This window comes from Vombatus ursinus, unplaced genomic scaffold, assembly GCF_900497805.2.
Source record: "Vombatus ursinus unplaced genomic scaffold, bare-nosed wombat genome assembly UNPS02014813.1, whole genome shotgun sequence".
Lineage (NCBI taxonomy): Eukaryota > Metazoa > Chordata > Mammalia > Diprotodontia > Vombatidae > Vombatus > Vombatus ursinus.
This window is the reverse complement of record NW_020954591.1, coordinates 16,577,697-16,600,235: the sequence shown is the minus strand read 5'-3', so window position 1 is coordinate 16,600,235 and position 22,539 is coordinate 16,577,697. Positions and strand designations below refer to the sequence as shown.

At 37.3% G+C, this 22,539-nt stretch overlaps 1 protein-coding gene across 1 annotated transcript in view; it reads right to left on the bottom strand.

The window, feature by feature from the left end:
- MIPEP (mitochondrial intermediate peptidase) overlaps positions 1-20,344 on the bottom strand; it is a 171,424-nt gene extending 151,080 nt beyond the window's left edge. The window contains exons 1-4 of the mRNA XM_027835130.1: positions 20,066-20,344; positions 12,700-12,873; positions 9,671-9,759; positions 4,718-4,804 (exon numbers count right to left, since the gene is read on the bottom strand). Coding sequence (XP_027690931.1) covers positions 4,718-4,804; positions 9,671-9,759; positions 12,700-12,873; positions 20,066-20,260 — 545 coding nt within the window. The 5' untranslated portion in view covers positions 20,261-20,344. The remainder of the gene's footprint in view (positions 1-4,717; positions 4,805-9,670; positions 9,760-12,699; positions 12,874-20,065) is intronic.
- Positions 20,345-22,539: the final 2,195 nt, after the last annotated feature.

Genomic DNA, 22,539 nt, shown 5'->3' with positions numbered 1-22,539 from the left:
CAACAAAAATTAATTCCAAATCAAATGTGTAATGAATCCAAGGAGTTTCTGGCAGGGCTTGCCTACATTGCATAACTTCACTTTAGCCTTGATTCTGAACACACAATATGCGCACTTTGTACTGCACATGCCATCACACCATGCAATGTCAACAAACACTGCCAGAAACACCTCAGCTCAGATTTGAGACTACTGTATGCTATGAATTGCAGTGTTTTCACTGTACATACAAAATCATTCAATGAATTTTGGCTTGGGATTAGGACAGAATTTCCAACAAACTTCTTTGTAAACATACTTCGGCCATTTTGTACTATGTATTATTCGAAGCAATGTTCTCAGCATTGACAATTATAAAATCAAAATATCAATCAACTCTGAAAAATACTAAGGATGCTCTACATCCTGCAGTATCAAATATTCCACTGAAATTTAACTCTTTTGTAAAAATAAACATGCACATCAATCTCATTAGTATACAAATTTGCTTTTGTCTTTAAAAATGGTAAAATTATATGTATACCAAAGAATTGCCTTAAAATAAATTTATTTATTATTTATTATAGTAAATGTATGATTTGTCTATTTTTATTACCTATATACCCGGGGTCGCATAAAAATTTCTTGGTAAAAAAGGGGTCCTGAATGGAAAAAGTTTAGGAAGCTCTGCTCTAGGCAACTCTTTAAGATGAGGAGTTGCAGAGATAATGCATACCTTCATGATACAGGAAGTTTCCTCATCATGGAGTATCCTATACCATAAAAAATTACTCTAGTCCTGGTGTGTGTGTGTGTGTGTGTGAGAGAGAGAGAGAGAGAGAGAGGGGGAGAGAGAGAGAGAGAGAGAGAGAGAGAGAGAGAGAGAGAGAGAGAGAGAGAGAGAGAGAGAGAGAACTATAAGGGTAACAAGGATGAAGTCTTATCTAAAGATCACATCTCTGCCAAGTCCGAGCTCAACAGCTCTGCACACAGAAGTTAATAAGTAGCTACTGAATTATTAAATAACAAAAAAATTAGTAAAAAATTTTAAATCATGATTTATACTTAATAGTTTATTTATGTATCCACAAAGCTCAAATCTCTGATAACCAAAGTGCTTGCTTATATATGTATTTCAACTCCAACCAAAATTCACTAATTAAAAACATAACACTGGTTTGTATTTGGGCAAATTTTCCAGTTTCTAGACATGAGATTTTCCGCCTCTCTTCCAAATAGTAGCAGCTCCATGGAATATTAAATTATTTGAAGCTATGATAGAAGCCCAGCTCCTTAACTAATGAAAGCTGTTTTTCTTTTATTCTTCACAATTGAAAAGTTTCTCAGGAAGATCTCTCTTTCTCTTGGAGCATTTTAAAATATCAGGGGAATTCATGCTTATTGAACATCTGATGTACTATTTTGGCTTTCCACAACTATTCAAAATGGAAACAAAAAAATACTTCCTGTTGATCACAACAAAAGCTTCCTAGTTTCTGAAGATCAAAGGTACTTTGAGTCCATTTAAAATGAATAAATCTAATGGTACAAGCAAGGTGCTATTTTGAGTGACACCAATACCATTCTTAATCTACAAGAGTGAATTAATCAACAGAAGCATGTTATCAGAATTGTACAACTGATCTGAGGATCTCTACTTAATTAACTTTTACCTAAAGTAAAAACTTTTAATCATTTGATCCAACTGCCAAACTGCCTCCTATGTCTCCCATATATTGCTCACCCTTCAAAGAGATTCAAACTTTGACTGCTTTATGAGACAAATTTTTAAAAAATAATTTGACAAGGGAACCTATGGAAAATATATATATTTTTTAATCAATGCGATTTCTTTGCTTTTAGTTTAAGAATCCTATGATAAAGATTAATGCTGGTTAGCTGCTACAAACACTTAGAATGACACCATTCAAATGGCTGGTGTAATTTTAATTAGACCATTATTTTGGTATATGTATTTCACAGTAAAACGAATCATCATCATCATCATCATCATCATCGTAACAATAATAATAATAGTAATACTCAGTAAAGGCAAACTATACATAACACTGTTTTATAAACAGAAATTTTACTTATTATGATCACCAAAGTACTGAAATTTTAGTTATATAATTTGTTGTTGCTCACTTGTTTCAGTTGTCTGACTCTGTGACCTCATTTGGGATTCTCTTGGCAAAGAAACTGGAGTGGTTTGCCATTTCCTTCTCCAGCTCATTTTACAGATGAGGAAACTGAGGCAAACAAGGTTAAGTGACTTGCCCAAGGTAACACTGCTAATAAGTATCTAAGGCTGGATTTGAACTTAGGTCCTCCTGCCTCGAGGCCTGGTGCTCTATCCACTGGACTATGTAACTGCCCCCAGTTATATAATACTCAAGCCTAAAGTTATAATTGAACAATAAACTACTTCCCACATGTCATTGATTTCATCAGAATTCTAAGAGGAAAGCTGAAAGGAGTTATTTATTCACTTACTCAGCAGACATTTATTAAACACCTAACACATAAAAGACCCTGTGCTGAGTGCTCTGGGGGATAAAATGATAATTAAAAATACACCCTCAAAGAGCTTATAATCAAGTAAAATTACTGTGATGAAGCGATCAAACACACATCTGTAGATTTGTAGCTAAAAAATGATTTCACCTAATTATGTTATTAATAACCTAATTCTTTTGAATATATTATTTTGAAAATATAGGTCCTGTTATTGACTAATCAAACATTGTTTATTAATGATAACCATAGGTTCGTCCAAAATTATTTAAAACAGAATCATAGTTATTCTACATAAAAGCCAAGAGCTATAGGAAGAGAAAACCCTTTCTATTTCCAAATGTTACAGCTAGTCCAGCTATCTAATTAAATAGGGAATCTGTCTTAGCCTTCTTATGGACATAGATGGATTTCACTAATTGACTATGTTCTCTCAACTCTATCTTTTGTTTCCTTTATTCAATTCAGCTTCTAAAAGAAGTAAGACAGCAGGAAGGGGAGAAAGGTAAGATAAGGAAGGTAGATGGAGGGAGTGAGTAAGGAAGGAGGTAAATATTCACAAACTTTGAACATATGACATAACCTCCTATTTCATTAAGAAGATGCATACTAACTTCACTCAAAGTGAATCACAGGCCTAAAGAGGACCTTAGAAATCATCTCACCCAACTCCATCACATAAGTGAAGTCTAGCAAGGCAAAGTTACTGATTCCAAACCACACAATGTGGCTAGGCAAGGACTAGAACCCAAGCATCATGGCTTCCATTTCATTGTGCTTTTCCACTATATGACACAATAATAATTCATACACATTATATATATATATATATATATATATATGTATATGTATAGGATTTTAAAGTTTAAAAAGCATTCTTCTAACAACCATGAGGTTGTTATCAGCCCCCTTTACAAATAATGAAACTGAGGCTTACCAAGGTTAAATGACTTGCCTGTGGTCACACACCTAATAAGTTTTGGAACCAGAATTTCAATCCGTATCTCCTGACTCCAGTTCCAGCATTCTTGCTAGCTCCCTCAACTCTACTTCTCCATACCTTAAAACTCATGACCATTACTCAATCTTCTATCCCCATCTCAAAGGAAAAGTGTCCTAATATTTCCTACAGCTAATCTCTTGTACCCTTGATGCCACACACTACTACTGTCCTCTACATTCTGGCTCAAACAATCTTCCCTTTTCTTGTATATTACTATTCTCTCCCTTTCCACTGGTTCTAAGCACGTTCAAATCTCCTCAGTCACTCAAACCTTCTTCTTCTTCACCCACCAGCCTTTCTACTCATCTTTCCACATAAGGCAGAAGAGCATAATGGATAGAGCGATGAACATGGAATCAGGAAGACCTGGTTTGAAATCCCACCCGAGTATTAAGAGCCTTTCCTAAATAAGCAAATGATATGGTCAAAGGTGACCATGGACAAGATGCCCAGCCTGTCTCAGCCTCTGTTTTTTCAGCTGAAAAGTGGTATGTAGATTTAATTAAATCTTGTACCTACTTCATAGATTATTGTAAGGCTCAAATGAGATAACTGTAAAAAAAGCACCTGGCAAACTTTAGAGTGCTATATGATCAGTGATCTTTCCCTCTTTACCACCAAATTTCTTAAAAAAACAATCTCTTTCCAATATCTCCATTTCCTCACTACTTACTCACTCACTCCTTAACCTGGGTGCTCTGACTTCCATTGCTACCACTAAAATGAAGCTCATTTCCCAAAGGCAGTTAACTTTACACTATTTTGTACAAAAATAATCTGCTTTGGCTTAATAGACTTCTTCTAAAAGATTATCCAAGTATTATATGTCTGTTACAATAGAAAAGAGGAAGTATCGGGACTTAAAGAGAAGTAGACATGTTCTGCTCGACCCTGGAAGGCTAGTACTCTTCATCTTGTATTTCCCCAAGCGTCAAGCACAGTAAGTACTTACTATGTGTTGACATAATTTAGAAATTAAGTCGCCCAACTTCAAAATACAAGGTGATCACAGTAAACCAAATAATCTGCCATCAATCACGGGAGCTTGACCCTTCCCTCAATCCTTGAAAATTGATCTAATTGCTTACAGATGTAATAGTTGGTATTATGAGATTTTTATTTTAAAACCAAGCTAATACTGCCACTACAAATATCTCTTGCTTCCCCCAGAAATTCACAAACATACACAATGTTAAGCATAAGCTAACAAACAAGTACCTGGTTTCAGGATCAAGAGAAGCCACAAGTTTTTCATCTGATAATAATTTTTGCAAAGTTTGATATAATTCCACATTTGTATTTAACCTAGAAAAATTATAAATGAAAAACAAATGGATTAGTATAATTTTAAATCTTAATTTATTATTATTCAAAGAACAAAGTTAAATTCTATAATGTACATGAATAAATCTCAAAGATTTTCTTGTTTAGACTATAAATGTTACAACCATGAATAGACATCCCACAGCAATTGCTAAGTCAAAGTTCAAAGTTAATAGCAGTATAAGGATAGACACCCTTTTAAAACTGAGGCATAAAGGTTTCAACTACTATTCTTTTCTATGAGGTAGAGAATAACTGTGTCTGTTCAACATCTTTATCAATACCTTAGATTAGTGTATAAATCATTTGCTCATCATATCTGCAGATGTCATGAACCTGGAGGGGAAAGTAAAAATGCTGGACAATAATGGGTATCTAGAAAGATTTTGGTACAGACTACAACAATAGGTCACACCAAATAACAGAAAAGAAAAGGAAAGAGGAACTAATATAAAGTTCTACACTGGGGTTCAAAAAATCAACTTCAAAAGTACAGGATGGAGGGGAAAGCATTGGCTGGACCATAGCTTAGATCTTGGAGTTTCAGTAGTCAACTGGAGACAGCATTGTGAAATGGCAAGCAAAAAAATTAATTGTATTCTTGGCTATTTTGAGAGTCATAGCATTTAGAATGAATGAAGTGATTGTTCCATCGTACTTTGTCTTGGCCTGACTACATCTAAGTATCATTCAGCTCTGGATAGCACATTTTTAGGAAAAACATCGACAATTTTGAGCATCTCCAAAAGCAAGTAAAGTGTTTGGTCTGGTGAATGATTTAGTGAGTGGTTTTAATGAATGTCTGGAATGGTGAAGGAACTAGAAGTTATGCCATTGAGCAGGAGTACCCAAGGGCCTGCAAGTTAAGCATGGTTTTTAGATTTTAAAATACAATCAAACTTTATTTTAAAATGTAAAAATTATTCTTGGGTCACAGGAGTACAAGAACAGGTGGCAGGCGGTAATGGGACATGTCACCATGCAGTTTGCCAACCCCTGCTATAAAGAACTGACTGAAGGAACTGGATATGTTTAGGCTGAAGGAGAGAGGATTGGGAGATGAAGGGGGGAACTATAGCTGTTTTCAAGTATTTGAAGGATTGCCACATAGAATAATTAGATTTGTTCTGTTTGTCTGAAGAGAACAGAACTAAGTGATAAGACTCCTGGTGGTTCTCACTTGGTAGGAAGGGTAGTTTATTCCCTTTCACAAATCTGTCTTTTATTATTTTCTAATGCCTTCCAGGTTACCAGATTATTTCTCTAATGCTTGAGATAAAAGCCATTCTCAGGAGCAATTGCCAGGAAGCCTGCAGAGACATACATTTCATTCTACTGGCTGCTATTATGGCATCAGGAAGAGTTTTGAAAAAAAAGAAAGCTCACATTTATGTGTGTGCTTTATAGCATACAAAAAGGCCATCCTAAAAACTACCTTATAAAGTACAGCATACATTACACTTTATCATTAAGGAAAGAGCCCCAGAGTTAAGAGGTCAGAAACCTGGATTTGAGTCATAGCTCCAACAGTTAACTAGCTCAGAGTGATTAAATGACTTGTCCAAGTTCACAAAGCTAGTTTAGTTGGAGCTATGACTCAAATTCAGGTTTCTGACCTCTTAACTCTGGGGCTCTTTCCACAATATAGTACTGCCTAAGGATTACCCACAGTATTACCACTAAGAACATTAGCAATCAAGATGCCTTCACTTGAGGTTCTACTCCATGTCAAAGGAACAAAAGTCACAGATCTCAGATTTAGAGATGAAAGGAACCTAAAGATGCAGGTAGTAGTGGCCATCTAGTCCAACCTCATTATTTTACAGATGAGAAGAAACTGGGCCTAGAAAGTTGGGCAAATTAAATGACTTGCCCAATGTCATTAAGTAAAGGCAATCAAGTAAAGGTAAATCTTTGATTTTTGCCTTAAGAGAAATTTAAATGGACAAATTGGTGATGATCTCAACTCAAAAAAAAAAAAATTCATACTTAGATTCATAGTTGTCATTAAATCTAATTGAGGTCTTTTTTTTCACTTGATGGAAAATATAATTTCTTTATGGCTTGCAGCACACATACATCACTGATTTTCAAAATCCCTGTAAAGGCAGTGTTATACCACCTCTCAGGTGAAACTAAAGGAAAGATTATGTCACAGTGCTAGATAAAAACTAAAATTTAGGACCACCAAATGAAAATTTTTAATTATTTAATTACTCAAGGTTAAAGTAATGATAAAGAATACTAGATTCTCGAGTACTCAAAAGGAAAAACGGACCTTAAACTTCACTCTCTTACGGATACCTATACCCTTCCTATCCCAACTATACTCTATGCTCTCTGCATAGCTTAAGTGATTGAGACTTTAAAACTGCTAGGAAAGGGTCATGTCTAAATACAGATCTGGCACTGAACCTAAAATAGTGGCCTTTACTATTGTTAGAGTCCCAAGATAGACTAAAAATGTCCCATCACTCAAAAAAGAAGCCCCTAAAATTTCACCATATCCAAGAAGTCTTCTTTTCCTAAACTAAAGTGACATTCCCCAACCTCAAACTGTAATATTAGTGACTGTTTCAGGGATAGTTATGTATGGTATAAGGTGAATTTGGAGACAGAAGACACAAATTTGAATCCCAATTCTGCCTGTCACTTAGAAGATAAATCATTCCACTTGAGTTTCAACTTTCTCATCTATAAAATGGAAAAATCCCTGTCCTCACTATCTCAGTATGGTTGTTACATACAAGTTATCTTCAACTACTTCAACAGACCCATGATTTTATCAGTTTATTATACCTAGTGATACACTATCCCTCTTTTAGTCTTTTCATGGTTTCATGAGTTGATGTGGCAAAAAATTAAACAGACCACTGAGGTGAATAAAAAGCCCAAGAGACAGAGTTTCTGGGTAATTAATAATCAATTTATTAATTAGCCTAGCTAATAATCAATAAATTGATGGTCAGTAGTTTCTCTCAGTAATCAAAGACCCCTAATGGAGACACTGAATGCCTTAAATATTTTTTTTTAAAGGGAATGCCCCTGACAAGAGAACTCAATCCTGACTGGTGAATAATTAATGAGAGGGTAGGCAAAATGAAGAGACAGTCTAAAAGTCTTCAGCAATTCCTGCTGAGAACATGGCTTGATCATGAGATTCAGCTGCCTCTAGCAATCTGGACAAAGGAATCTATCTCTACCCAACCTACTCTGGTTGGTTTTCTCCTTCATGAGCTGGGTTACTCTAAATTCCAATGGAGAGGTCCAGGGACATGAACTTAATGCTTTGGAGCTGGAAATCAGCTAGTTTAGATTCTGTTTACACTCTAAACAAAAGTAAGGTCTCCAAATGGGCGGGGTCTCGTCCAAAATTGAGAAGCAAGTACCTCAAGGATTAGGCCAATCTCCTCTAAAAGCCTTGTCCTTCAGAGACTGACTGACCTACACGGGCTGGTCCCTGAATAAGGAAATAAAAAAGCCTGGATCCCAATTAATAATGGGTTATTAATATAAGAGAAAAGAATAACTTCTCTCACCCAGTAACCAACTCTTTGAGAATTAACCTCTCCTTACTAGATAGGCTGATCCTTTGACAATAGCCTGTTTCTTGATCTACACTCAACTCTCTAGTTCAGCAGTACCTTCCAGGGCTAGTACTCTGTTGACATGGCCTTCAAGAACCTGTCACCTTCAGGCTACAATGTAGCCTCAAAGTATGACTTTGATTGGATGGTCATTTTCAGCTACTAATGTTAACTAGTATGCTTCTCTCTTTCACTTATATTAAATAAATACAGATATCTTTATAATACGCAAGTTCTAAAAATTTGTCTGTCATGGTTTCTGATAGCAAGTGCACATAGGACAAGAATGGTGACTGTTCTTTTACAACAGAATATAAGCTTCATGAGGGCAGGGATTGTTTTAGAATTTGTATTCCCAGCCCCTAGCATAGGGCCTTGCACATAGGTGCTTAATAATATTTGTTGACTTCACATTTATTAGCTAAATTACAAGGTTACTGTGAGGAAGGCACTACGTAAACCTTAAAGCACCAAATAAAGAGCTCTTTGTAACTGGCATGATACTGGGTACTTAAGGACTTTCAATTAACCATATCCCTTTCTATAAATGAAGTTAAAAGGTACTTGGGGGCTGGCATAATGATGTAAAAAGCATTTAAACTACTTTTAAAGTAACTTTAAAGAAATTCACTTCTTGGCAGTTGTTATTTACTACTGGTCTCAACAGGGACCAATAATATCCAAAGATACCCTTCATCCTCAGTCAGCCTCACCAGGGAAATTTTCTTGGTTCCCAAAGCAACTTTATCTTTTTTGGGAGGGGGGGGGCAAGTGGGGTTAAGTGACTTGCCCAGGGTCACACAGCTAGTAAGTGTCAAGTGTTTGGTCTGAGGCCGGATTTGAACCCAGGTCCTCTTGACTTCAGGGCCGGTGCTCTATTCACTGCACCACCTAGCTGCACCCCCAAAGCAATTCTAACACTCCTCCTGACATGCAGACTTTACAGACACTAAACATGACATTAAACAAGTCAAAACTGTTCAGACATTAAAGGCCACAGTAACTTAGTACACGCTCAGAAATTTAGACTTATATTTGTTGTGTTTCATTGGCAAATACTATACAATAAAAGCAACAACCTAGCAACCCAAATTCATAATTTTGACAAAATAAACAACTTAATACACACATCTTCACACATGGGGTCCAATGCTTTTGTTGGCAACACAAACATTGAAGTATTAAAAGAAAAAAATCTTCCCTAACATGATTTCTTGTTATTGTGCAGCCCAATATCATAATAAATATGAACAAAACATACTTTTCTACCATGGTACCAATGTTTCTGCAGGCTTCTTCTGCTGCCTCTCTGTATGCAGGGTCAGGATGAGCAATTTTCACAAAATCAGCCTAATATAAGGAAAAGAGAAACCAAGAGGGGATATGACAGAAAATAACTTTTCCAGAATTTAAAAACAGACAAAAATTTATATTTTAAAATGTGTCATCCAGTAGTTTACATCTTCTATTTGGCTTAACCAATCTATTTCTACCAGTGAGAGTGTTTTTTCCCTAAAATGGTTTAGCAAAGGCTAGTAGTGACCATTCTGTGCTCCAAAGAAAATATTTTCAAAGCTTATTTTCAGTTTGACTGAAAAATCTTATTTCTCCAAAGAAAAAAATTTTCAAATTATGTTTTTTAAAAATTGTTTTTAAAAAATTTAGACATTTATCTAAAAAAATAAATTACTCCAAATTTTTCTTTCTCTCTCTCTCCGTCCATATATGTGTATTTTCCTGCACTAGTTCACACCTATTAATTTGGTATCACAAAATAACCTTGTAAAGCATTAGTATTTGAGATAACATGATACCTAGGAAACTTCACATGGCAGTACGGTTATGTACCTCCTCCTATCTCATCTTAGCGCGTTCTACATAAGACTTTTACTGACATAGATGAATCTCCACTTCTAACTTGGAGCTTCTATCACATTCCTAATGTTATGAAGGGTTACAATGATTATATTCAGAATTTGATTAAATTATTTTTAACTCCTTCAAAAAATTTAAAATTAAATTATAAGTAAAAAAAATTGAAACCACTAGACTGAACGCAATTTTACTTTTAATAGAAACATGCTACAAAACTCAGTAACTACAAAATGTTTTGTGGAGTCAGTGACAATGTAACATGCAATAAATGTATAAAAGACAATCAACACAAGATAAAATTCCATATTTTAATGCACATAAACATGCAAATTCATATGAGTGACACATTATTCTTTTAATAGTAACAATAAACTCAGCTTAGTATTAAAGTACATAAAATGTTAATTAATCAGAAATTTACAAAGTAATTTTTAAGTACCAAAGATAGCATACTAGAGGCAATAGAACCTCTTTCTGTTAAGAAAGAATGAAAGTGCTTAAAACCAGAAACCTTATAAACTATCTAATCCAACTCTTTCATTTTACAAATGAGGGAACTGAGGACCAGAAAGGTTAAGGGTCTTATACTCAAATCATAAATAATACTTAACATTAAAGAAAAACTTTGTCCATTTAGAATAGTGGTGAGTGAAACACAAAGTAAGCGAATAATCTGAACCCCAAAATCACTGTTTTATTATTTCTGAGAAACGGAACAATTTTTCATTTTACATTACAAACTTAAGATAGAAGTGGGCACTCCATGGAGTCATGAAGAATCAGACACAACTGAACTGGCCAACAACTTAGTTCAATAAAACTACTCTTCTACAACTAGGATAATCTTACTGGTTGCTTCATAGAGAAATATTTAAAATTTTTTATTTAATAACAATCACATATACAATATCTGGGTAATCAAAATTTGTCCTGAGATTTTTCATACTTTAAAACCATACTTTAGACCATTCATACTTTAAAACTGACATTTAGACCAAGTTAGACACTGAAAAGTAACATTTTATTCTACCAACAAGAATAAGGAAAAAAGGAACCAAAATGAGCTTCAATGCAATAAAATGAAATCAAATATCTAGGAAAAGTTAAGAAAATAAGCATGGAAAGTAACTAGGGATTATTAGTAGGCAGCAAATCAAAGGTTGCCATTTCTCTACCAAATGCCAATGCTGTCAATTCTTTATTATCTCCAGGGAATTTTAAAGCAAGCAACATCAGCTTACAAGTTTTTATTGACATAAGCAAATTAGGTGAAAGAAGCATTTCTTTGATACTATGCAGTATTCATTTAGTAATATTCATTCCATATACAGTTGGTCAAAAATACTGCTCCTGCCCTCAAGGAGCTTACAATCTATTTTACTTTAAATCCAGCAGGAAACCTTTCAAAAAAATTTGTATAAATATTTCCTCCAACCCCAGGAGACTTGGAGCAAATGTATTTTGGTCAGAGAGATGATATTAACTTTAACATGACAGGAAGCAGGAAGAGCTAACAAGCAGATAGGATGGGGAAGCTAAACAACTTTTGAACCTCTCCTAAGCTAGGTCCCCATAGCATTTGCAAAAGGCTATGCTATGAAACAGAGGTAAATACTTACATTAGATACACCCACAAAATTCAAATGACTAAAAAAAAAAAACCATAGTCTAAGAACAAATACAGGCAATCTTGAATGATCCATTGTTTTGGACTTGTATGCCACTTCCCTCCGTAAGTAGGAATAATTAAGAGTTAATCATATTTTTTGGTCCTGACAGGTAAATTTTAAGTCAGAATAACACTATTAGAAGCAAAGAAGGTTTATGTGTCTACTTTGATAAAAAAGGCTAAAGATACCATTTCAAAAATGTCAATTTGATTTTAAAACCTCATTCTAACACAACACAAATGTTCACTCATTTACTTTCAAAAAACCTACTTCATATTTCTATGTATTATAAAGATGTTACTAAAGAGTTGTGTGTAAGTCAACTTTTTTAATAAACAGAATATTATTTTAAAGGTAACAAGGAAATTTTCTATATAAAAGAATCATGTGGTGGATACTTTTATACAATGTACGATTTTTCTGTCATGAAAATAAAAGACCTAATGATGTTTTGTAAATTTGCAGTACTGAATATCAAATTCATTTAAAACAGTACATACTTGTTTGTTTGTTTTTCCATTGCTAACATATTTTCAGCTACCTAAAAAATGTCAAATATTCTTATATGGATACTATCTGAGAATCTGCTAATTTTTTTCTCAAATACAATTTTCTGGATAAACTTGTGTGTCCTATAGTTTATTAACATTGACTATTGGCAGGGGAAATTAATTAAAAATGTGGCTTATATTAAAATATTTTTTATTATTAAAGAGAAAAGTTCAAGCCTTAAAATAGATCTTACCAAATCTGCTACTTTGCACAAGGCATCTGAGAGTTGATCAAAGATACACACAGTTTGTGGTCCAAGTGGTGTAGCACATGCACTCTCTACTAGGGACTCAGCTTGTCTTAGGGCTTTTTCTTGTGCAACATGAAATCCTTCAGGAGAACTTAGCTCTGGGACACCAAACAAACCCTAAAATTCAAAGAACATTTTCAATTTATGACCAAAATATGAGAAGTAAATTTTGTCAGTATTCAGTTTCCAAAGGCACTCCTATTTTCAGTTGCTTCATCTCATTACTGTACAATCACTATCATCTCCACATCCCCCACATTAAAACACTCACCCTATGCTACAGAACCCTTGCCTGGCTCATTCTACACAAGTTAAATAAAACTGTATTTTCCATAATTAAAAAATTAGGATTTTAATATTTAAATTGGATCCTTTGAATCTCCCTCTGCCTTTATAGTAACTCTATGCTAAACTTCAAACAGGGAGTTTTCTCAGCTACCCCAATGCATGGAATCTCACCTTACATGTCATCTATTCTAACCCATACCTGAATTGAAATCCCCTCTACAAGATTCCCAGTGAGCATTCAACCATGAAGTGATGGGGAACTCACTAATACCCAAAGCAGCCCATGGTACTTGTATAGAGCTCCACCTATCAATGAGGTTTTTCTTATACTAAGCCTATATCTGACTCGGCAGCATCCACTCACTGCTTCTAGTTCTGCCCTCTAAGGCCAAACAGAACATGTCCATTCCTCTTCCGGTCCTCACTCTTCCTTTTCTGAAAAATAACAATAACATAGTACATTCATGTAATCCTTTCCACTACAAAAGTTTTATAAACTAAAAACTTTTTAAAAGTTCAAAAAATTGTGTTTAATAATAACTAGTCATGGGCAACATTATTACTAATAATAATCTATAAAATTGCTTGCATTTATAAAGTACTTTGGAATTACAAATGCCCTCTGTATGTATTATCACACTTAATCCTCACTATAACTCAGCAAGGCAAGTAGTGCATTGTATTTTTATGCACATCACACAAGAGAAAACTGAGGTTTACAGAGGTTAGGTAACTTGGCCAAGATCAGACTAGAATGCCAAAGGGAGTATTCAAACCCAGTCCAATTCTGACTTCCAGTTCAGTTCTCTCTGGAACTCCCAAAGGATTATCTATAAATTTAGAAAGATGAAAGAAATCTATTTTCTTCAACAAGAATGAGCGTTCAGCTTAGATCTCTTCCATCCTACACAACACTTTTGCAACTTTTTAATGCATTAGGGACACCATGTATTGCAATTATCTCTTTGTGTTTCCTCTACGGGGCTACTAGGTGGTACTGTGGATAGAGGGCCAGGCCTGGGGTCACGAAGACCTGAGTCCAAATTTGGTAAGGGGGTCGAACAACTGGTCAGAAGGAGATTACAGGGGTCTTTTTGCTAGCACTGAGGCAGGGCTCTGCTGCTTTGCTCATACTCAGATCCGGGTCCCGGTCCTGGGTTGTAGTCCCAGGGCAAGGAGGAAGACTAGTACAGCACAGCTTTGTGGCCACAGTGGAGGGGAAACCCTCCTCACAGTTCCAGGGCAGAAAAGAGTGCTTGTGGCCACTCACAGACAAAAGCACAGGCAAGGAAAGGAGTGAAGACACCTCTCCTTAGATCATACCACCTTGGAAGACGTAAAAACTTACAGGTCCCTAAAAATATCTCTTAACAGTTACACAAAACCCCTGAAGCTTGGGACAGTGTATCCTTCACCCTGGAAGCTGAGCCCTACTTTCACAAACAGTTAAAAGTCAAGTAACAGTCTGGGAAAATGAACAAACAACAGAAAAAAACTCTGATGACAGAAAGTTATTATGGTGACAAGGAAGATCAAAACATACACTTAGAAGAAGATAGCAAAGTCAAAGCTCCCATATCCAAAGCCCCCAAGAAAAATATGAATTGGTCTCAGGCCATGAAAGAGCTCAAAAAGGATTTTGAAAATCAAGTAAGAGAGGTAGAGGAAATATTGGGAAGATAAATGAGAGTGATGAAAGAAAATCATGAGAAAAGACACAAAAAAAATTGAAGAAAATAACACCTTAAAAAATAGACTAGGCCAAAGAGGTCCAAAAAGCCAACGAGGAGAAGAATGCCTTAAAAAGCAGAATTGGCTAAATGGAAAAGAAGGTCCAAAAGGTCACTGAAGAAAAAATTCCTTAAAAATTAGAATGGAGCAAATGGAAGCTAATGACTTTATGAGAAATCTGGAAGCAATAAAACAAAACCAAAAGAATGAAAAAATAGAAGACAATGTGAAATATCTCATTGGAAAAACAACTGTCCTGGAAAATAGATATGGAATCCATGGCTAATGTTAAAGTTAGCCATGATCAAAAAAAGAGCCTAGACATCATCTTTCAAGAAATTATGAAGGAAAAATGCCCTGAGATTCTAGTACCAGAGGGTAAAATAGAAATTGAAAGAATTCACTACTCACCTCCTGAAAGAGATCCCAAAATGAAAACTCCCAGGAATATTATAGCCAAATTCCAGAGTTCCCAGGTTAAAGAGAAAATATTGCAAGCGGCCAGAAAGAAACAATTCAAGTATTGTGGAGCCACGGTCAGGATAACACAAGATTTGGCAACTTCTACAATAAAGGATCAGAGGGCTTGGAATATGATAGTCCAGAGGGCAAAGGAGGTAGGATTACAATCAAGAATCACCTACCCAGCAAAACTGACTGTAATCCTTTAGGGGAAAAATGGATATTCAATGAGATAGAAGACTTTCAAGCATTCTTGATAAAAAGACCAGAGCTGAATACAAAATGACTTTCAAATACAAGACTCAAGAGAAGCATAAAAAGGTAAACAGGAAAGGAAAATCATAAGGAACTATAGAAGGTTAAAGTCTTTACATTCCTACATTGGAAGATGATATTTGTAACTCATAAAACCTTTCTCATTATTAGGGTAGCTAGGAGTATATATAGACAGAGGGTACAGGTGTGAGTTGAATATGAAGGGATGATATCTAAAACATAAAATTAAGATGTGAGAGAGGAAAGTCCTGGGAGAAAGAGCCAGGTACAATGGGGTAAATTATCTCACATAAAAGAGGCAAGAAAAAGCTTTTACAGTGGAGGGGAAGAAGGGAGAGGTGAGGGGGAGTGAGTGAACCTTACTCTCATCAGAACTGGCTCAAAGAAGGAATAACATACACATGTAATTGGGTATAGAAATCCATCTTACCCTATAGGAAAGTAAGAGGGGAAAGGGGATAAGAAAGGGGGGGAAGTGGTGACAGAAAGGAGGGCAGATTGGGAGAAGGGTGGTCAAAAGCAAAACACTTGAAGAGGGACAAGGTGAAAGGAGAGAGAGAATAGAATAAATGGAGGGATAGGATAGAGAGAAATATGGTTAGCAATAGTAACTATGAAAAAAAATTTGAAGGAAGTTTCTCTGATAAAGGCTTCACATGTCTCAAACATATTGAGAACTGAGTAAAATTTATAAAAAGAGCCATTTCCCCAATTGATAAATGATCAAAAGATATAATCAGTTTTCAGATGAAGTAATCAAAGCTATCTACAGCCATATGAAAAAATATTCTAACTCACTATTGATTGGAGAAATGCAAACTAAAACAATTCTGAGGGACTATCTAATACCTATTAGATTAACCAATAGGACAGAAAAAGTAAATGACAAATGTTGGAGGGAATGTGGGAAAAATGAGACATTAATGTGCTATTGTCAGAGCTGTGAACTAAGTCAACCGTTCTGTAGAGCAATTTGGAACTATGCCCAAAGGGCTATAAGACCATGAATACCCTTTGACCTAGCAGTGCCACTACTGACCCAAAAGAGATAAAAAACAAAAAGGAAAAGGACCTATATGTACAAAAATATTTATAGTACCTCTTTTTGGGGGGTAAAAAATTAGAAATTGAGGGGATGCTCATCAATTGGGGAATGGCTGAACAATCTGTGGTATGTGATTATGATGGAATACTATTGTACTATAAGAAATGATAAGCAGGATGCTCTCAGAAAAACCTGGAAAGACTTGCATGGGCTGATGCAAAGTGAAATGTACTGTGTGAAAAATAACAGCAATATTGTAAGATGATCAGCTGTGAATGACTTAGATATTCTTACAATACAACGATTCAAGCCAACTCTGAAGGACTTATGATGAAAAATGCTATCCATCCTCAGAGAAAGAACTGATGGTATCTGAATACAGACTGAAGCATACTTTTTTTTAAAACTATTTTTCTTGAGTTTTTTTTGTCTGTTTTCTTTCAAAACATGACTATTATGGATATGTTTTGCATGACTACATAAGTATAACCTATACCAAATTGCTTCTCTTCTCAATGGGAAGGGGGGAAGGGAGGAAGGGAGAGAATTTGGAACTCAAAGTTTTAAAAACAAAATGTTTTCACATGTAACTGGGGAAAAATAAAATACTAAATAAATACCAAGAAAAAATTTTTTTAAATAAAAATACAATTTCATGAACTTCAGGTTAGGAACCCTTGCCCCAGACTATACTTTCCTTGAGGAAAGGACTTTGACTTATTTGAATCTTGCACCTTTTCCAGTGCCTTACGTTCTGTGTACAACAGACTTTTATTAAAAAATATGAAAGCGCCAAAGAGATTAGTCTGAGTCTGCCCTCCCATCAGTACATGTTACAAGCCCTCCACAATCCAGCAGATGGTTCTTGAGTGTTGCTTTAGCCAAAAAGTAATCACCCTGCATCCAAACTTGTGATGAACCTTCCTGAACTGACACTCAGGAACCTGATACTAGGGAAGACAGTCTGTCCTGCATCCCTCCACCCCTTCTGGGTAAGATAAGCTGGAGCTAGCACTGAAATTGGTACAGCATCCCAGAATCCAGGCTTGCATAAGGAATCATTAACAGGATTTTATCCATATATAATATTTTTACAAAAGTATACACAGGGGTCTACTGAATTAGGTAGATCTCAATGGAGGGCTAATTAGAAAACAGAGTTCCTCAGTATAATGAAGCTCAGAGGGCTTTGCAGAGGTCTGCATCAGTAGAGGAAGTCCCTATACTCAGGAAATCTAGATCCATCCATCAGCCCTGAAAGCGTTGCTGTGTCTCAGCAAAATGCTTCATCTAGAACCAAATCCTCATAGCTCTACAAATCTGCCAGGCTTAAGAAGGTAATCAGAGGAATATTGGTGATAAAGTAGATTTGAACAAGGAAAGGGAATCTGGAGATAAATGCATGAAGCAAAAGAAAATTTTTGGCAACATTTCTGAAAAGCATATGAAGTGTACAAAAGAATGTTTTTTAAACAAGCAAGTCTTGCAGGAACCAGCAATCTACATCTGATTTGAATCAATTCTACCCTAATTTCACCTTCCACTCACAAGCTCCCTGGAAACTCTTCTCTACAAATTAAGCCACCAAGAATTACTTAAGATACCTACTTCCAAACTCAAAGGATGTTATTTCATCCTTTGTAAGGGCCCTTCCTTCACCAAATATCACAACCTTAGCAGACTCTATTCATAAAATTTCACTGGTTAAAATAATTCATGAGCTAGAACCCAGACTACTGACGATAAGCCTCTTCACACTGAGTGGGGCTGATTCTTCAATTTAGGGTCTGTCACTAGGCCTATATTCAAACCCTTCCTAGCTAAGTAAGATCTGTCAGTACTTGGGGCTCCACCGGCTGGCCTTCAAGAATCTATCAAGGTGAGTTCCATACAACAATGTCAATATGAGATGGCAGGCTAGGTCTTCATTAGATGACAGCTTGAGATTATCTATTAGTAATGAAAAAGAAATCACAGAAAAATGTAGGCATTCCCCATGGTTCTGTCCTAGCCCTCTTCTCTTATGTTCTCTAATTGGGAGAAAATACTCAAAACCCTTTAAAATCTGATGCCAGATATGTTACTCCCTTGTCATATGAACTAAGTACTGAGAAAGGAATTTATAATTTTCATGTTAATCAACACAGTATGTGTAATGAATATACTAATAATTTAGTTTTCTCAAGAGCTTCCTCTCTGGCACAGGAGTCAGACCTCACAATGAAGCGTAGACTGATTAAATCAAAACTCTGACAATACTCACAATCACTGGACTTTAAGTGAAGCAAATTGCAGAACCTGTTCCTGTCACAGAACTCTGGTTCTGTACTTTTACGGGAGATGGTCACAACAACCCCCAAAGACGTGACTCTGGAATTGCTGTATTGTGAGACTTAGGAATTTCTCATTGGAAACCACTAAATGATTGTTTGTAATTCACCTTTCCCACTCCTTCCCCAGTTGCAATTTAAGTATATAATCTGTGCTTTTACTTCAACTATGAGAACATTCCTCACTCTGAAACTACTGGATTACTGGCATTCCAAAGCAACTCCAAGCATTCTCAGGTTAGAGATTGGCTCTGTAAAAATCCTGTTAACAATACCAACCAAACTGGACTACTACTTGCTGTTTCCTGTAAGTGATATTTCATTTCTCAGCCTTTTCATAAGTGGAATTCCCCTTGCCTGAAATGTTCTCCCCTACCTCTACCCCTTGGGGTAGATCCCTTAGGACCTCTCAAGTTTCAGCTAAAATGACACCTCCTTCAAAAGTCCTTTCCTGATCCACGCCATTTCCTAACATCTCTCCCCCAACCCCAAAACTACTTTGTCTTAATTTTGCACATATTTTATATTTAATGTTCTGTGAACGTGGTGTATCCTGGTTTGACTAGGCCACTTATCAGTTATGTGACCCCCAAAATGTCACCTGTCTGTTTCCTTATCTATGAAAGTGGGAATAACACATTCTGCTGGCCTCATAGAGCATAATGTGAAGATCATGCTTTATAACCATGTAATACTGAATAAGTTAGTGTTCTTCCCGTCTTGTGTTATTTCACTCTAGTCGACAAATGCAATCCTGCTCGTGGAGGAGGTGCTAAGCCACCCTCCCCCAGCTAGTAAATATCCCCAACACTGTGACCTTCCAACCAAGCACCTGAGAATGCTCCCAAGTTCCCATAAGAACAAGGAAGTCTCACGAAATGGGTAGAGAAGCTTGGAAAGATGCAGAAGCTCAAACCAAGAACGCAGGCATGATGGATGACCTGCCTCCGGCCCCTGAAGCACTCAGGGAGGGCTGCGGTCAGGCTGGCCCTAAAAGCAGAGTGAGCGCTAGAAGGGTCTTTAAAGGTCACTCAGTCCCCATTTTGCAGATGAGAAAACTGAGGCCCACAGAGGCGAGGTGACTTGGCCAAGGTCACAGGGCCAGGCAGTGGACGCGAATCCAGGTCACGGCTCCCCACGGAACGCTTTTCCCAAGCCGCCCCTCGGGGCCGCTCACCCGGCACTCGCCGAACAGCTCCTTACGCGCGGGCTGCGCTTTGACATTGAAGGCGGCTCCGACCGGTGACCAGCTGGTACTGACCCGGCGGACACCGCGGAAGCCGCCGCCGCCGCCTCGGTTCTTTCGTAGTAGCCGCAAGGCCGCCGGCGCGCCGCCGGGGCTCAGGCTCCACAGCCTGCAAGCCTTCAGCATGCTGGGCCCAGCGGTGGCTCCCTCGCACGCCGGCTGCCCGGGAACGACTTGATGTTCCTCCGGCCCTGGGCCCCTCCTCCCCGTCAGCTCCGCGTCTCCAAGACAGCAGCCCCACGCGCTCCGGAACGCACACCGCCCACTTCCGGCTCCGGAGCAAGTCGCGAAGAGTGACGTCACTACATGCGCGCAGGAAAAGCCCCTCCCCCCGCCCTTTGCCTGCGCTTGCGTTTATGAGCCCCCGTGTGGTCGGAGTTGGAAACGGACAGAAAAGCTCATTAGTTCTTTCCCCACTGCGCAGGCTTGTCTGCGGGTAGCTCAGTACCAAGGGCTTTTTCAAGACTACGAATTCAGAGAAAATGATTTACAAGCTGATAACACAGGACTTAGAATAAGATGCTTTTTGTACTGCCTTCAAATATGAGCAAATTTCCTCCATCCTTAAGACCTTTCAAGGGCAGCTAGATGGTGCTGTGGACATAGTGCCAAACCTGGAATCAGGAAAACTCATCTCCCTGAGTTCCTATCTGGCCTCAGACACTTCCGAGCTGCGTGACCTTGGGCAAGTCACTTCACCCTGTTTGCCTCAGTTGTTGTTGTTGTTTAGTTGTCTCAGTCCTGTCCGACTCTTTATGACCCCATTTGAGGTTTTCTTGGCAAAGATACTAGAGTGGTCTGCCATTTCCTTCTCCAGCTCACTTTACAGATGAAGAACTGAGGCAAACAGGGTGAAGTGACTTGCCCAGGGTCACACAACCTGTGAAGTGTCTGAGCTGGAGAAGGAAATGGCGAACTACTCAAGTGTCTTTGCCAAGTAAACCCCAAGTGGCATGGCAAAGAGCCTGACACGACCATTCAATCCCCAGCTCTCTTCTCTTTCTCGGCCAAACTCCATGAAAAAGTTGTCTACACTAGCTTCCTCCATTTCCTCACTCCTCAACCCTTTGCAGTCTGGCTTCCAACCTGGTAACTGCTCTCCCTGGTGATCCAGATTACTGTGAAAGACTTAACTCTGGTCAATACAATGATCCAAGACCATTTCCAAGGACTCATGAGGAAAAATGTTAGAGAATTGATGAAGTCAGTACAGATAGTGTTTTTCACTTGCATTATTTTTCCTGCTTTTTTATTTGCAACATGGTTAATATGGAAATATGTTTTACATGTCTTTGCATGTATAATGGGTATCATATCACTTGGGAGGGGCTAGAGGGAGGAAGAGAACTTGGAACTAAAAAGAAGAATGTAAAAAAAATGAATTGGTCAAAAAAGAAAAGAAAAAAAAAGCTACCAACATTCTTTTAATTGCTAAATTGAACAGTCTTTTCTCAGTTCTCATCCTTCTTAACTGCAGCACTGAACACTGCTGACTACCCTCTCCTCCTGGAAACTGTCCTTTCTGGATTTTCATCACATTATTCTCTCCCACTTCACCTTCCATCCTCAGTTTCCTTTACTGACTTATCCACACCCACTTAGTACTGTGGTATTCCCCAAACTTCTGTCTTGGGCTTTTTTCTCTTCTTCCTCTACACTCTTTTAATTGATGATCTTATAAAGTCTCATGGGTTCAACTATCATCTCTATTCAAATTCTTCATATATATCCATATATCTATATCTATATCTATATCCATTACTGGGCTCTCCTGCAATACCAACTACCAGTTGGTTAGTTTGAACTGGGTGTCCCATAGGCATCTCAAACTCAACATGTCCAAAACAGAATCATTTTCTTCCTTCCCTCTCTGAAATTCCCTTTTACTCTTGGGAGGATCAGTCAGTTAAGTCAACAAGCATTTATTAAGGGCCTACTATGAGCCAAGCACTATGAAAAGCACTGAAAATACAGAGAAAGGCCCAAAAAAAGTATCTGTCCTTGAGGAGGTCACAGTCTAACAGGGAAGACAACGTGCAAACAACTATGTACAACATGATAAATATACATATATACGTATACATATAGATAGGATAAATTGGAGATGATCAGAAGAAGGGAGAAATTAGCATTAAAAGGGATCAGGAAAGGCTTCTTGTAGAAGGTGGGATTTTAGCTAGAAGTAAAAGGAAGCCAGGGAAGGGGTGGGGAACAGAAATAAAGGGGGAAAATATTCTAGGCATGGCAGACAGAGGCCAGGTTATAAAGGGTTTTAAAAGCCAAATAGAGGATTTTATATTTGATCTTAGACATGATAGGGAGTCATTGAGGTATATTGAATAGGGGAGGTAAAATGCTGAAACCCATGCTTTAGGAAGATTAGTTTGACAACCAAGTGGAAGATG